This window comes from Raphanus sativus, chromosome 5, assembly GCF_000801105.2.
Source record: "Raphanus sativus cultivar WK10039 chromosome 5, ASM80110v3, whole genome shotgun sequence".
Taxonomy (NCBI): domain Eukaryota; kingdom Viridiplantae; phylum Streptophyta; class Magnoliopsida; order Brassicales; family Brassicaceae; genus Raphanus; species Raphanus sativus.
In genome coordinates, this window is record NC_079515.1 from 30,260,160 (window position 1) to 30,278,414 (window position 18,255).

The following is an 18,255-nucleotide window of genomic DNA, read 5'->3' on the forward strand; positions in this document are numbered from 1 at the left end:
GCATGTATAATATAACCGAACCTAGTCCTTCTCATTACTAATCAATTATATATTTATATGCACTTTGATCAAAAAAAATTATGTGCACTCTCATTTATACATGAATAAAAACCATATATTGAGTATGTTCCATGTTTAAACCTTTTACAATCAAAAATTATATTATTTTCTTGTATTATATGTACTCTCAATTCACATCATCATATTGTAAAATGCAAATTTTACAATAGGACGAATTGAACAATTGTATAATATTTTCATAAATAAATCGATATATATATACACAAAATCTATAGAGAAAAACAGGTTTACAGAAGCGAAACATTTTCTTTAAAATTATGTGGACATTCTGTATTTCGACGGTTTGCATGGTGTTCCAAAATCTCTATGTCTGTCTCAAACATAAAATGGGTTTTGTACTAAAAAAATTTGAGACCAATTTCTTCATACAATTAAAAAAAAATTTGGGCTTTCTTCTAAGCCTAAAAAGGTCAAAATAATATAATGGACCATGTACAAATACATGTACCTCTAACATATGCCTTGGACTGGGCCTGATACAACTGTATATGTTTTAATCCACAGTGAATAAAAGAATCTGTTAAACTATCAAACATATGTCATGTTGTACTCTTGTACACAAAACAACTAAAAGAATTCAAAACTGAGAGAAGATGTCTTATTTTTTTTTTTTGTCTTGTTCTAATGAATGTATTCTTTTAACATGGAAGAAGTAGGTTTTCATAAGCCTTGTCCAAAAGAAATAATAACAAAACATAATGAATTGAATTCACAACAACATTTATTCATATAACTAATTATTTTATAAATATTTATAGCAGTGACCATGGTAAAATCATCTAGTTATATAAAAACTAGAAGTTAGCAAACCATGTTGGTACATCACCTTCACCGATGCAATGACTCTTGAGTGATGATCAATATCATTACTCAAGACCTAAGGCCTTAGAGAGGGACATGCTTCCTTCTTGTTTCGAACGTTTTCATCTTCCATATTGATGATCCAAGATTCCGAGTCGAATGAACATCACAATCAAATATGAACTCGAGTTTAGAGATATTGAAAGAATAGACATATATTAACTAAAGAAACAGCTAAACACATACCCTACTGTTTTTTCCAATATGCTTGGTTAATGGGTTCACGCGACGCACTCAATGATACTGACATTAGATTCTGGTTGTGTATCAAATTTGTTCGTCAAGATATGCATGGGAACGTATTTGAAAATATTATTAGCTGTTTTCCATAGGTCTTCTGTAGTAACGCTTATCGTTTCTACCATATCACCGACGAGACACATCAATAAATAAGGAAATAATTCTTTCCGAATGATACAAATTTTCTGTACACAAAACGTATAATATATTAAATTAATTTCTGTTTTTCTTATGATAGGAATTTTATTACATATAACAGTAATTACATAGAAGAAAATTATAGTGTTTAGTGTTTACTTACATTATTACTACTAGTAGTCATATCAGACACAATGCTGAAGAAGCAAGCAAGAGAAGTTGTGAAGATATAAGAGTAGTTAAAACCGTAAACTGTTCCTCGTTTATTGTTGATACCTATGAATTTTCTGTCACGTTCCTTTGTTTGCTTGGGAAGGAAGGGACGGATACATACACTTCAAATAGTTTCATTTATCTTTTTAGAGCATGTGCAACACGGATCCATAAGGCCAATCCTTAAAACAATTAAAAGTAAAATATTAATTGTTTTGGTTTTTGTGCCGGATCAATGCCATAAATAACTAAGCTAAGAGCAACTCCAATAGTGTTATCCACCATTGGAGTTCTTAACAATATAATATATTTTTCTTTTTGTTTTTTGAATAATTAAGAATTTTACTTTAAAATGATGTCCAATAGTGTTACTAACATGGAATCCTTAGAAATTTGAACTACATATGACAAATCTAATTAGTACCATGTTGTTATCAACAAAGTAGCTTTAAGACAATGGTTTTTAATTATCAAACATGAGAAGAAGAGATAAAAGTAGAAAGGTAAGGAGATTTTTACCATGTTGATGGTTGGTGTGTGATGGGTTCTTTGAGAAGGGTGTAAGAAGCTAAGAAGGAACAGGAAGAGAAGCCATCATGTACTTGTATATATTCCTCTGTCTCTCAAGCTCCTGCCATTGAGCTTCACTGAAAGCTACACCTTCCTTTTCACTCATGCTTCTTTCCATCTCCCCTGAATTTTAATATCCACCAATTTTCACATTAAAAATCCAATACCAGCAGGACAGTGACACAAGGAAGCAGAGAAAGGCGATGAATACGAATGGTAATGATTATGAGATGGTGGTAACATAACGTCTTTATAAGTGTGTTCTGCAACTCCAAAACCCAACCCACCAACAAAATCTTTCTTATTACGCTCTGCTCTTGTTCGCATCACAAATGCAATGAAACATGGATGCTAATAGTGTTGCAGCCATACCAAAGAGTTCAAACCTCAAAGATGGAGACTTTCTATACACAATTTTCTACCAGAGTCAACAGATATCCATTGACTGAAGTTACTCTCATAAGTAAGAAATGATAAAGAAAAGAAGAAACTTACATGAATTTAGTACCCACTTGAGAGTGTAGCCTCTCCAAGGAACCCATGAACAGTTTAGAGTCAGCAATCACAGCTTCATAGGTTGCTTCAGGTGTAATGCGGATGTTGTCCATCGGCATTGGCCGTTGCTTAAGACAAGAGCTTGATGACAATCCTTACACACCAAAAAGAAAAGAAAGTTAAGAACTTCAAGATCATTTACCAATCACTCAACCTTCTTCCTCATTTACTTTCCTGCTTATTAATTTAACAAAAGTCGAAAACTTTAAGGCTCTGCATATCTAAAACTCAATGATACACAGCAGAGGGGATAATCCACAGAGATGCAAGTGAAGAAAACTTAAAGGAACAAATTTTATGATGTAATGATGATAACAGTAACAAAGCAGAAACATAGAGCAAAGTCCAAGAACAAAAAACAATAAAGGCTCCTCTGTTTCTTATATGCAAAACAAAAACTAAATAGACAGATTGCCATTAATGTATAGCGACTTGTGCTTGAAAAGTTCTACACTTTTTAAGGATTCAATAACAACGACACATCTAGCCACCCAACTAGACATATAGACATCTAAATCAATGTAGATAACAACGACACATCCAGCAAAAATTTCTGGATAAGGCGTCTGAGTTGAGAGCTCTGTGGAAGCGATTCTGGAAAGTGGCGGCGCCTTTCTGGTATTCGGAGGGATAAAGACCAGGCCAGGCTGCGTCTTGCCGCCGTCTTCGCTCTAACTCTGGCCACCACCGGTATCAGCGTCGGCTTCAATTTCCTCGGCCGTGATTTCTACTGTGATTCCTCGGTGAGGCCGCTTGAGGAAGAAGGCGCCATTGGTTTCGTCTCTCTCGAGAGAGTTTTTTTGATCGAAAGTGGTTTGGTGATGATGTTGATCGTAGGGTGGAGAGGATGTTGATCCTGGGGTGGGGAGGAGATGAGGAGTTAAGGACTTAATCCTTAAAAGCCTTATTTAAGGATTCATTCTTAACAGACTTGTGTATTATAATGTTATTATAATCAAATAATACTAAAGATTGGTGTTAAGGATTTGCTTAAATCCTCCGTTGGAGGTGGTCTAAGGACTGATCTCAAACGAGTATTGTTACTGTGTCGCGGGTTCCATAACACGTGGTGGTCCATAATTAATTAGTTTTTTTTAATTAAATAAAAAAATAAAAAATCTAATAAAAAATAAAAAAGAACATGGGAAATTGAGTTTTAAAGGACTTACCATTGCACATGTTCTTATGTTCATGTTCAAATTGTTAATAGCCTAATAAGATTTTTGATGTTTATCATTTTTTCCTAGGGCTAGTGCGGATGAGTTAACGGATTTTATATACCTTGTTAGATTTGTGATCTTCCTTTTTTTGTTTGTTGTTGGAGGCAACCAGAGCTTCCTGTAAGTGCCTTCTTATGCAAGGTTTAACTTGTATAATTAAGCTTTAATATATACACTAGTAGGACTTAAGCTCTAATTAATCTGAGTTATAACCTCAAAGCTGAAGTAAAAAGAAGGAGGCAAGTTGGATGAAGTCACAAGATAAGTAAAAAACAAAGGCTTGTTTTGTTGGCTTTAAGAATTTAGGGGCTTATTTGATCAAAAAAAAAAAGAATTTAGGGGCTTCATATCCTACGTAAATGGGTTATCCATATCTTGTATTTCTCACCACCGGTTAGAGAGCCATTCTTTAGTCTCCAAAGTAATGTCATGAGGCCAATAGTCTCGAAAGTAATATCAACAGTAAACTTGTAATCATATTCCATAAACTCGTCACAAAAAGCAGCCCAAGTGAGCAAGTAGCACATGTGCAGTGTTTTTTTTTCTTTCTGAATGCCCTTATTACCATTTACCTGTAGTTGTATAGTCTTGTAGATCCAGTAAAACTTAATTAAATGAAAAAAAACATAACAAACATTGATTTCAGTACCTGGTATCTTAATTTGTTTAAAAGGTTCACCAAGGCTTCTTGTATTCTTCTCATTCATTTCTACGGCTTCAAATATATACTTTTATCTTCATCGATGAAAAATCTTAATCGGCTGGTTAATAAAGAAGAAAACAACGAACGATTTACATATTCATTTACATCTCCCACACCACAAACTCAATTTCTTACATTCATATCTTACACAAAAAGAATATTGTAAGGAATGAAAAAACAGTACTTATAAGTTATATCAAACCACGGTTGTAGTCGTCTTATCAGCAGTTTCTGTGTCTTTGCGGTCATTTTTGTAACAATAGGATACGATACCCAAAATGACAAGTATGATGCCTATAAGAGGACCCAGTATTTTGACGATCAAACCTGTCGTCGTTTCCATCGATCTTTCTTTATTGGATTTCTGTTTTTATTGATTGATAGAAACAAATGACCATCGACAGAATCATCTACTATATATACTTTTTTTTTTTTTTTCAAAGATGAGCTGTTTGCCGTCTTTGTATTTGCAAAACTTTACTATAAAATACCATGTATTACGTTTGACCTCAACTGTGTATATATTTTTGTTAAGATTTGATTGGATATAATGTGTTTATTATACTAGTTGAGACGTGTGATTTACCCATTCTACTAGTCGGGTTGTCTCAGTATTTAGTTTGGTTCTATATGCTTTACAAAAAATACATTTTTTTCTCAGAAACACGATGTCAACTAACATAGAAATCTCATACCAAAAAAAAGCTAACAAAAAAATCAAAATAGTTATCACGTTCCTTCTATTTTGAGTAGTACAAATGCATATATATGTTTACATCTCTTGCACGCAACAACTCAAGTCTATAACATATTAACATTCATGTTTCACACAAACATATTGGAAACTAGGGGTGGACGTTCGGATTGGTATTTTGGATTTTCGGATATTTCGATATAGAGGCATAGTACCCGTTCGGATATTTCTGTACTTTCGATCGGGTTTGGATATTTTTAATTCGAGTTTAGTTATTTCGGATCAGGTTCGGATATTTAGATTTTGAAAGAAAAAAAAATTTCATTTTAAGGTTCTTGTATTTAAAGTTTTAGTTTTCGATTGACTGAATTTTCATTTTTAATAGATTGAATTATTAATAGATTTTGTGGTAACATTTCAAAAATAAATAGATATTAATTTGGCTATTTTTTTAGAATTTGGATGTAACTTTTGTTAATACATGAAAGAAAAAGCTTGATATTCATTTTAAGTGAATATCAAATCATTTTTCTTTGTAATTATATATGTATTATATAATCTTAAAATATGTGTGACATCAGTATAAATATTTTAAATAAAATGAGAGATGAAAACTAGAAATATATATATATATATATAGTTATTTTTGGATATCTATTTGGATTCAGATATTATCCATTCGGGTTCAGATATTATTCATTCGGGTTCGGATATCCAATCTCTATTAAATCAGTATTCATTCGGTATTTTGCTATTTCAATTCAGATTTTCGGTTTGAATTTTATGGATCGGATATGAGTGCGATTTCAGATATTGGATAAAGTGTTCACCCCTGATGAAAACAATGAATGGTGAACACTATGACGTGTTCCGAAAACTAATTATTCATATGAATGAAGTAACAAGATAAGGTACAATTTTCAGATCCATCAAGTTTTCTATTAATGAATTATTATCAAATATTATATGATTTGACTCTCATGTAGAAACAATCAACGATTATCATTGATTTTCTGTATTTGTGTGTTACAGTTTCCAAATACATTTACAACTGGTTTCGTTGACCTTACATTTTTTTTTGTAATATCATATATCTTAAGAGAATTTGATTCATTATACTATAGTTTATGCTGCTTGAAGTATGTGATATATCCATCGTACATGTAGAGTTTTTTTTTTTTGATAAAAAGAAAGTTAAATCTAGATCTATTAAAAACATAAATTTTATCTTCGGGTGGAAGGTGTATTCCACGGATAAATCTTTTCCTAGGATATTTAAATGGATCGTAAACATGAATCTATATCCGCGTAGCCACGTGTGAAACTAATAATCTCGCACTAAAATAAAGTTAAATTCTGATCTGGACTAATAGGATATTCCTCCTCTAGTAGAGATCACGTGCATGTAGAGTTGCTTCCATCTTTCATTTTTTTGAGTTTGATTATTTATCTATATGTCTCTATATTTGAAGTATATGCTTTAGCCTTACAAACTTACAATATTTATCATGAAAAAGAAGAAGTCAACCAACAAAGAACGATTTTCAAAAATTATTTTGACCGAAACTAGAAATATTAAATATATATTGGTTCTGAAATATCTCTACGATCTATTTATAGATTATATATATAAAATTAAATTGTTGGAAAAAAATATTTATAGATTATATATTACCAAAAATAATTAAGTTTGTCAAATTGTATACTCCCTCTGTTCCTGAAATTAAGATTTTCTAGAGTTTTCACGTTTATTAAGACTACAATAAATATTTGCCAACTTTAGTTTACTATTTATGTTTTATACAATTTCCAATAACTATCAACCAATAAAATTTAATCAATTCAAATATTCATAATTAATGATCCTCAAAAGTATACAAAAGTACCTCAAAAGTATACAAAAGTACCTTAAAAATATAGAAAATCTTTTTTTGTGGAACAAAAATAAAATCCAAAAAATCTTATTTTTAGGAACGGAGGGAGTATTCCTTACGGCTCAAAATATGTACGTTATTTTTATACATATTAAAAGTGTATTAGATTTTGATTTTTTTATAATTAAAAATTTCTATAATTTTAAAATAATAAACGTTTAATAAATATAATTTCTTTTTAGTATTAGAATATATTTTTGTCAATAGTATTAGAATATATTGTTACTAAAATGCAAAGTTCGAGAGAAATTTTGCTATTTCTGAAACAGTAATGTAATGTAACTCTACGCTTGCTCTCACTAAACCACAAGCCCAATACACATTCAACAACAACACCAACACGGAACTTTGTGGAGACGACGACCAGCACATCTAAAATTCTCAAATATGGAAACGGGAACCTCCAAGAAGCCGAAGCTATTTTCAAACAGACGTCTCGGAGAAGTATAGTGTCTTGGAACGCGAGGCTAAGCTATTCGACGAAATACCTGACAGAGCTACACCTTCTTACAAACACGATGATTACGGTTATGGTTAAGAAACAAGTGCGCTTCTGACTTGTTTCGTGATATTCTCGAGAAGAATGATGTGCCTAACATGATTACCTGTTTTGTTAAGCGAGGATTATCTGGAAGAGAAGAAATCTCCAAATGTGTAGAGCTGTTTAGAATGATGCCTGAGAGTAACATTGACTGCTATGATATCTTCTTTTTGTGAGCAATGGATACTATTTTCATAAGATGCTCCGAGGAGAAGTCTGTCCAAACTCATACACTTTCAACCATGTATTCCGAATGCGGGGAACGCTAATGATGCTTACAAGCCCAATGTTGTTTCTTATAATGGATCGGGAAAGAAGCTGTTTAGTTCTTTCCTTTATTGGAAAGTACAGAAAACAACCAAACAGTGTTACATTTCTTGCCCTGTTACCAGCTTGTGCTCGTGTCGGATACTAGACTTAGGATAGACATACATCCGATCGATGATATCTTGGTACGGTATTGAACCAGGACCTGATCACACAATGCATGTATTGTTGATCTCCTTGGAAGAAGTGGGATGCTTGATGAAGCATATCACTTAATCTTTTCACTGCCTTTTGAGCCTCAGTCTGGAGTTTGGGGCAGTCTTCGTGGTGCAAGCAAGACTTGTTTACTTGTTGATCTTGCAGAGCTTGCTGCTAAGAAACTGATTGAGCTTGAGCCTGATAGCGCAACACCTTATGTGGTATTGTCTCAGCTGTTGAGAAAAACAGAGATGGAGATCGTGTAAGGAACATCAAGAAATCGAAAAGAATAAAGAAGGATCCTGGCTCTAGCTGGATCATTTTAAAGGGTTGTGTACACAACTTCCTCGCAGGTGATGAATCTCGTTTAGATCTGGAAGAGATAACGTTTACACTGAAAATGTGGAAGCACCTTAGCCTAATGTTTAAGGTCTAAAAGTTTTTACACCTAGGTCTGGGATTCGATTCTCAGACTATGCAATTTATTGCAGATTTTCTCAAATCCAGATTTCAAGTCCCGGAAAGAGCGCGATTTATTAGGCAACTATGCATATTATGGAAAAAATGATTACAGGCAATTATACGATTATGGAAAGAATGATTACAAGAGATTTTCAACATGGTGCAAGTAAATCTGGTCAGACGTAGATCTTCATAGGACGGCTCAGATGATGCAGTTAGGCGTAGATCTTCATAAGACAGATAGTATTGTCGGTTGTCGAATCGTCTATGTAATGTTCTTAATAATTGTAATATCATAATAAATCAGCGTTAAAAAAAAAGAAATGAAATTGATTTGTCAGGCCATGTAATGTGAGTTTATCAATTATCCACTATGGGTGTCAGTTAGGGCTAAAGCCCGCAGCCCAAACCTGTCTGATCCTAAAAATTATCGGGTTTGGGTTTAGTTTTATAAACCCAAGTAAAATTGGGCTTTTCGGGCTAAACCCATTTGAACTTTGGATATTTTGGGTTTAAACCCATTTAGGTTCGGACCGGCCCGAAAACCCGAAACTTTTCATTTTACTTTAATTATTATCATTCTTGCAATCAAAAATTTTATTAGTATTAACATATTATTTAATATTTTTAACCTATGCTCTAATAAAAATATAAAAGCTGTTAATGTATCTTATTGTTTGATCATTACAAATGTTATATTTTTTGCAAATGTAACTTAAAAATGTGTTCAAAGAAAAGAAAAAAAAACTTCTTATTTAATAACATAGTTTTTTCAATATAAAAACTCTGAAATGTTTGATTATGTTTATCATAAATTTTGTTCTCATATATGTTTAGTTTAAATTTATATTTGATTATTTAAATCTTATTAAATTTGGTTAGTTTATAATATGTTTTTAAAGAATACGAAAAAGTAAAATATTTTGATAAAGAAGAATAGTTTAAATTCACTTTACATTTTAAAATAAAAAGTTGAAACTGATTTTTTTATAAAAATTCATATATGTTAAAACACTAGAAATGACAACGACAAATTATTTTTTGAAAAACCCAAAAAAACTCGAAAAACCCTATAAAAACCAGACCGAGTTTTGAATTATAGGCCCAAAATATATTCAGACTGAGTTAGACCGGACTCAAATATTTACGGGTTTAGCGGATTTGGGTCGGGCTAGACCGGACCAACCCGGATTGACACCCCTAATTATTACCCAGCCAATCTGTATAATATATTTTTATATTTACTTTTAGGTCACCTAGTTTTTCAAAAGACTAACCAATCACGTAGTCTATGTTATGTTATCATTGCACACATCTGCTGCACAAAAATACTCTCATCATATATCAGGTATGCATGTGTTTTTGTCGTGCAAGTCATGCTATATCGGATGCATTTTGTATAGATTTTGTATTTGATACATCTATGATTGAGAAAACCAAACTAGTACTTACCTTGCATGCATATGAAAATAAATTGGATTTTTTACACTAAAATAAATTTTAATTCACCAATGTAAATCACCTAAACTTTAGTGGAACAAATTTCTAACCAAACATTTCTAATTTATATATAATACATCTTCAGAATTATTATGTAGAGATCAATTATATATATGACCAATTCCATTCTCGTACAGTCAAATTAATTCAATTATTCGGTACAAGTGAAGCATTAATACCTTAGTTGATTTTAGAATATGCAGGCGGATCGACTAGCACGTAGTGCCAGGACACAATCGTCTTTTGTTGTTCACATGGATGCAGAGTTGCCGGCATGGTTTTCAGTAACCGGATGAGAGTGTGTTTGTTTTTCTGCTGATGACAAAAAAAAAACATATTCAACAAGTGATATCATTTGAATATCATTTTAACTTGTAATAGGGCTCGGTATAAATTTTGGAACTGAGATCCGAACTGAATCTGAACTAAAAAAGTCTGACATGTTATCTAATTTGAAATGTAAAAAATATCTGAACGGATTTTCTAGGATATCACAAAATATATCCGAACCTGAAATATTATTAACCGAATCCGAAGTGGTAACCCGAAAAATCTGAATTAATAGTCATTATAAATATTTAAATATATACATTTTCAAATACTCAATTCAATATTTATGTTGATATGATATATAAAAATTAAATTTAAACTTAAATAAATACCTTAAATATCCAACTAATTATAAATAAGTACTTCATATTTTGATCGTTGAATTAACAAATCTACTATATCTATAAGGTAATGCATATTGTTAACAGATAATGTTTGTTTTCATTTTTTATTTAACATTTTATATTCTATCAGTTTTACGTGTGTTTGATTAATCTCTATTCAGTCTAAGTGCTTTTTTTGTTTTGCTTTAAAATTTTATTTTTACTTCGGATATATTTGAATTGAACCGATATAACCTGAATTCGTACGATATATGGTTAATTTATAGATTTTAGGACAAAATATTGGAGTGAAACTTACGAATGTAAACCCGAAAATCGAAAAATTCAAATACTGGTATGAATTTCAAAATACTGATATGAATTTGAAAGAATACCCAAAACATCCCTATGTAAAAACATGACCATCGGAAAAGTTCCTATTACATTTACAAGAATATAAACGAAATTAAGAATTATATGTAATAGAATGAGTATCTCAGATATTGAGATATTCATTTTACTAAAAAGATTAATGATAAATATCTAGAATTTATAACTCTTCCACTAATTTTTTGTTTTTTGTGGTAGTTTGGATCGTCCATATTCGAAGATCCAAATAAAAAGACAAGCCATGTAAATTATCTTTTGTTTTCACATATACGCAGTTTATCTAAGTGGTAAGTTTTGAATCCCAAATTATTTGCCACCTTTAAGAGAGTTTAATTATCTTTTTGCTAAGGAAGATAGTTTAATTATTGTACATAAGTCTGTTATTTGCAGTGGGGACTGGACATAGATCGAATATATGGTTTTTTAAGGTATTTATTTAAGGTATTTATAGTTTGATCTGTTATACCTGAATATTTTTAATTTGATTTGGTTAATAGCCATCTAAATGTTTGGTGTCCTGGTTATTCAAAAATTTTAAACAGATATCTAATTCGATTTTTAAAAATAAAGTAAAAATCTAAAACAATAAATAATGAAAATATTTTTATTACAAAAAGTATTTACTTTCTAAAATTTAATAACTAATATAATAAATTTAATAAATAAAATATTATAATACTTATATAAAATGTAATATTTATATTAAATATATAATTTTTAAATATATGTGTATATATGCATATAACGAATTAGACCGAATATCTATTTCTATAATATTAGTTTTATAGTTTGTTTCATTTTACAGATATTGCATATTAATATTTGATTTGATTTGTAAAATTATACATATTTATATTTTTGTTTGAGTGAAAATGAAATATGAATCAAAACAAAATTTGTAAATATATTTTTAGCCCTGTTTTGCAGAGTATATTTGGATGCAATCTTAGAGTCTGTATACGCTGATGACAAAAAAAAAAAATTGGATGCAATCTATTTATGTTTGTTCTGTGGCAGCTCTTCCACTAATGTTGCTCCAGGCCATTTCTTTGAACTGACACATGGTCAACCATGCATTACCAACATGTAACAATAACATATATTAACTCACCGAAGTAAGATTTAGTTAATTCTCTTACGTCAACATGAACCTTTGAGCCTTGCGACGAGACGTGGACGTTACCCATGCTGCGGTTCCCTCCGGTCCACCCCCGGCTTCTGCTCTAGCAGGTTTAAGGGGCTAGATATATGTTTTTTAGATAAAATATATTAAATAATCTAATTTATTTATTGATTCTTTTTAATTAATCTGAAGGTGATCCGGCGGCTGTAAAACCGATTAATTCCTCTGAATCCAGAATTAACCCGTGTCTATATTTTTAAGATGTCTAAATTATTCCATACCAGCGTGAATCGAATCGAGTCCATATTAGAACTGAAACTTTCTCAAAACTATTAGACTAACTTGCGCCGATTATTTTTATTGGTTATTCCAACGAACCAATAATCAATTAGTTAAGTAAAAAACACTCACAGTTAAATCCTAGTAAGTTTAAAATTTTGAAATTCGGTTGGTTATTTATACATCTGTTTTTTTTTTTTGAAAAAATTATTTATACATCTGTTATTATATCTAAATATAGTTTTTAGGAGAATTTTCATTGTATATGTATGAAATACCTTTATTTAGCTAGTTGGAGAATACACTATTCGAAGAACTATTAACAGTGTAACACCATACGTTATGTCGATAATCTACTGTAGATGATTGACACATTTTGTTTAGTAACTATAACATAATTTAGTTTGGGTAAAATACTTCAATTTGTCAACTAAGCAAGTTGAGATTTGTGACGATGAACCATTCATTCTCTTTGTTTGATAAGTCTTTATTTTGAATATTAAATCTGATAGTTAAGCTAGTTGAGGCATGTGATTAACCATTTTGTTTTTCCCTAGTCTTCAATTTGATCATTCATAAATAGACAGAACATAATTTATAGCATATACATTCTTACAGATTTTATCATTATTAAACAATGATGTCAACCAACATAAAGTAATACTATCTACTGGTATGGAAATGGTATCGACTGACTACATGGAAAGTCTTGTCGTTTATCCCTAACCAGAAATATCTAATTCGTTCTAAAATACAACGATGAAATGTTCGTACACATGACCCTCTTCGTATTCCGAACTGATAATTACCTTGTGTTGGACCATCTGATTAATTAACCTTATATAATTTTAGTATGTATTTGTTACATTGTTTATGTTTGAAAGGTGACATAGAGTCTGATTTTTTTGTTTGAAGTCGTTTGAAACAAACAATATTTATACTTTCTAACTCTATATGTAAACTGTAAGTTCATACCTGACGGAAATGGCGAAACTAAACTGAACTATCCTTCTATCTTTTTTATGTGTAAATGATAGTTAAATATAAGAAGTTTACTTCTAAGACACATAGTCTTTTATGCAAACATATATATACACATTTTTACAAAAAAACATAGTTATACACATTAAATCTATCTTATTAAAACAGAAACATTCTATTGGACCTAACATTTATTTTGTAAGTTTTTAAATTAAATACATCTTTATACTTTATAGTTAAACATACATTTAATCACTAATGTTCCTTTCTTTATACTACTATCCATGTTTCCAAGCAATATACTTATTTCTTTATACTACTATCAGTGTTTCCAAACCATATACTTATTTCTATATACTACTATCAATGTTTTCAAACAATATATTTTTATACTACCATCAATGTTTCCAAATAATACAATAACTAATCTTATTTATTTTATATCTATCATTTTCTCTTTAAAATTTTGTAGAAACCTCATAATTTCATAAATTGCAAAATAGTGAACTTTAAAATTTCGATTATAAGATTACAAATTATGAAACTATTACAATTTAAATCAAATTAGATTACATATCGGTCATCCATCAGTTCAATCGGTTAGTCTCGGGTTTTAGTGATTTTTTAATATGAATATTTTAAAAACATAAATTGAATTGTTAGATTTCCGGATTAACCGGTATAATCACAATCGGGTTGAATTTAAAAATACTGATTTAAATGAAAAAATATTTTAAATACACACTCTTAAAAAATTACCAAAATATTTGTTAAATTATTAGTGAAATTTTTCATCGTAAAATATTCCGCGCTTCAAAAGCGCGGATCAAAATCTAGTAAACATTAAATTACGACATTGAACTAAAATAGTCATGTAAAAATTGGAACACCATCGTAGACACGTATACAATAATTTCATACAAGGGCAATATACATCTCACATAAATATCAAAATTGCATGTCGCCACAATCTCGATTAAAATCAATCATACTGTGGAACAATCGCTGCTTTTGTTGCCGCGTCTAGCTTACCTTTATGATGGTAGAGGAAATTGATGAGCCATAGGATGAACATTAGCAAGAGAAACGCTCCAAACACTATAACCACAACCACAGTCATCGATTGATTTTTTCTTATGATTTGATTCTTAGAAGGAAATAAGATGAAGACTATATATATGTATATATACGTGTGGACGATGACTACTTGTGTTAAAAAATATGAACCTTTTGGATACTTGAAATTCATCTCATTGACCATTGACTTTGTCTTGGTGTTTTCTTTTCTCTTTCTAACCGAACCGTGTATTATTCCGGTTAAGCAGCAACAAAACTCGAATTTCTGGTATAATTTCTCGAACCAAATTAGTCTAGACTTGTATTCATTTAATTTTACTAGCTGATTCACCCGCATATATATGCGGAAATAAATAATTTTATTTGTTCCTAGTGTTCCCGAGATGGTTACCAGTTAAAGACTTTTTAGTTAAACATGTTATTTATGAATTGTTGAATATTGATGTTTTAATAGACTTTATTTTCAGAATATTTAAATTTGCTATGATATTTGTTTCTAAAGTTCTAATTTGATTTTAATCTTATGTAGTTAGTTTTTTTGTTGTTTGTATGGTTATTGCAGTTATAATTTTGTATTTTGTTTTACTATCACAAATCATTTACCAGTTTATAAACAAATAAATCAGTTTTAAAATTTCATTATTTAAAATATAACTTTACATTTAAAAGGTACACATAACCATAAATTAAATTAAAGCTATGTTTTAGAAAATTTTCTTTGTAAATAACATATTTGATTTTATTTTGTGAAACCAACATTAAATAGAAATTTTATGTACTACATTCTAAACCGAAATATCAATATATGTGGAGTAAAAACATTACAAATACTAAACCTTTAGCTGGCTATATTACATATTATAAATATTTCCTCGATAAAATATTTAGTTAACTAAGTTATTTCAAATCTTTTTCATCATATAGTTTATTTTATGATATTCACTTTGATATTTTCGTTATTGAAAGATGAATGAATTTATGTACCAAAACGATGGTTGTGTGTTTTTACTGAAAAAATCATATTTTTAGTGAAATTAGTAGCTTAGATATTAAAATATTTAAATTGATTGTTCAAACATCAAGAAAATACTTATTTATTTATATAAAGATATGCAAATCCATATATTAAGTTGAGAATTTTTAATTATAGAAAAATATTGATTATAAATTAAAAAGTGATTAAAATAAAGTTAAATAGTAATTATGATGTTTAAGTAATGGGAAAAATTATAAACAATTTTTTTAAAAAATTATATCCTACACAAATTTGACATATCCATTTACTAGTGAGAGATTAGAAATTATCATGTCGTAAGAATACTTATTTTAAAACATTATTTAGGGGAAAATTTTATAGTTTTGTGAATTTGAGATTTTAAGGGGGGTTATTATTTTTAATTAAAACATGTTATAAATATAAAACAAACTGTGATATACTTATATATTAAATATATTCTATCTTAGATATTACATTCTTTTGATATATATAAAATAATTAATTTTTCTAAAGTTATAGTTTTAGATATATTTTATATATTTTTATACCATGTATAATACATATTTATATTATATTCCTTTTTGGTATATATAAATATTTTTATCAAAGTACAAGATTTATATATAAAAATGATATTGATATATTTATATTAAAGATATTGTATTTTTATATTAAAATCCTTTTTGAGCTATATAAGAGGAAATTCGTTTTTATTAAATTATATGTTTAAAAATGTTATATATTTATGAAATATATTTCCTTTTTAATAAAAAGGTGATTTGGAAACAAATATTAATAAAATTCGTTAAAATTATCAATAATAGTATTTTAACAATAAATTTTATTCATTAAGATTATTATTGTAATTAACTTTACTAAGAATTAACATGATTATGACACGTAGGAAACTAATTTATCAAATAATATTACGGAAATTGACAAACTGTACCCCACTACCCTTTATATTATTTACTTCTTTTTGAAAATCAGTTTTAGCTCACAAAATCATAGCACTATCAGCTTTTATTTTTGTTCCTTTGACTCAACTGATATTCTCTTGATTTATATCGTCTTTACAAAATTACAAGATGTTTTAAAAGGGAAGGACAACAGTAGCCTTCCTAGCTAATTTACCAGTACATTTATTAGTGTACCTCTTCTTATGAACAAAACTGATATTATGAAACATAGTTTTTTGGTAAAAAATTATGAAACATAGTTTTCCAATTTTCTTATCCTTTTCTATATATAGCAAAGTCATAGGGAGACATTAATCATTCTTGAATCATTTTTAACTTCCATTTGGCTAATTGAAATGGTATCATGTTTAAATATATTTCAAAATCTGATAAGTGAGGTATTCAACGATTATATTCTCCTTCAAAAATTAGTCTGGTGGTATAAGTCTACATTAATATGGTTAACGAAAGAAAAATAAAGTAAAAACATTTTTGAAATTAACTCTTTAAGAAGCCATTCCATTTAGTTAATTTTTGAGTAATCAGAGTTGTATTTGAAGATTTAAATTACAAGACTTTCTCAGTAGTTACAGGTTATACAACAAAATAATTATCTAGAAAATCATAAAATTCAGATTTACATATATAATGGTTATGTTCTCTTTTTTGAGTGATGTTTATATTCACCTTATTCCGATCCATTAATTAGGATTGCAATTTTAATTCATCAAGGAGATCACACTTAAAACCTTACAATCACAATTTAAAACCTTCCATGCACAATTTATTATCGGACCAACATATAAATTCACTATTACATCACTAATAACTATACAGTCTTTAACCTCCACACCCGCCACAACCGCCGCAACCACCGCAACCTCCACATCCTCCTCCACCATCTCCACCACCATCACAGTCTCCTCCACCTTCACCACCTCCTCCGCCACCACTAATTTCATCGGACGTTCCGGTGCTTGCAGCCGTAGCTACAACGGCTGTTGTGACAGCAGTGCCTGTCAAAACAACAAGCCCTCCATCTCTTGCGACACTGCTTCTACCTTTTTCAACGTCTCTTGCCGGCGGCGGACGCGATGGAGGAGACCACGTCTTTTTCTTTTTGCGGTTTTGAAGACAACATAAGATAAGAACAACCGCGATTATAGCGACGCAGCCACATACTATAAGAGCAATAATGTAACCTTTCATTGTTTTTTTGTGTGTTTGAAACTGAAGTATTGCAAAATTATGACTTTCGGTGTCCTTTTATAGATCTAAGTAGACGTATATTTTGAAAATGTATAGAAGGTTATTGCATAACCTAAACATTTTAAATTGGTTTATGAGAACTACAAGAAATTGCAAAGGAATTTTCAAATGTGCTTGCAAAATTAATAAATGTGACATTTTCTTCTTAATTACTTTTTCTTTCCAAGAAAACAAAAACGTACGTGACAACTTAATCACTTTGTTTCTTTGACCATAAAACTCAAAGATTATTGAGATAACTATATCTTTACTAAGTCAACTGTTACGGGTCTGTGGGTATATCAAAATGTACAAACAATCAAGAATCAACTATACAATGAGATCACCAAAAATAGGTTGGATAATTGGAA

The 18,255-nt window shown here is 29.8% G+C and overlaps 1 protein-coding gene and 1 long non-coding RNA gene across 4 annotated transcripts; both read right to left on the reverse strand.

The window, feature by feature from the left end:
* Positions 1 to 734: 734 nt before the first annotated feature.
* Positions 735 to 3,608, reverse strand: LOC108860337 (uncharacterized). Of its 3 annotated transcripts, XR_008946295.1 has the most exons (5): positions 2,599 to 3,608; positions 2,053 to 2,226; positions 1,484 to 1,715; positions 1,129 to 1,367; positions 739 to 1,008 (listed from the first exon to the last, which is right to left on the reverse strand). It is a non-coding gene; the product is annotated as an uncharacterized LOC108860337 (long non-coding RNA). The 3 variants fall into 3 exon arrangements; XR_008946294.1 differs by having other exon boundaries at positions 735 to 1,367; positions 2,599 to 3,597; XR_001950660.2 differs by lacking the exons at positions 739 to 1,008; positions 1,129 to 1,367 and having other exon boundaries at positions 1,391 to 1,715; positions 2,599 to 3,574.
* A 13,723-nt stretch (positions 3,609 to 17,331) lies between these two features.
* On the reverse strand, positions 17,332 to 17,858 carry LOC108860811 (uncharacterized). Its single transcript, XM_018634661.2, has one exon. It carries the CDS (start codon positions 17,843 to 17,845, stop codon positions 17,477 to 17,479), a length of 369 nt encoding a protein of 122 aa, XP_018490163.1. The 5' UTR covers positions 17,846 to 17,858; the 3' UTR covers positions 17,332 to 17,476.
* Between the last annotated feature and the right edge of the window lie 397 nt (positions 17,859 to 18,255).

Bases quoted from the DNA above. Each gene is read 5' to 3' on its own strand.
- LOC108860811 (XM_018634661.2), bottom strand. From the start codon at position 17,845: ATGAAAGGTTACATTATTGCTCTTATAGTATGTGGCTGCGTCGCTATA.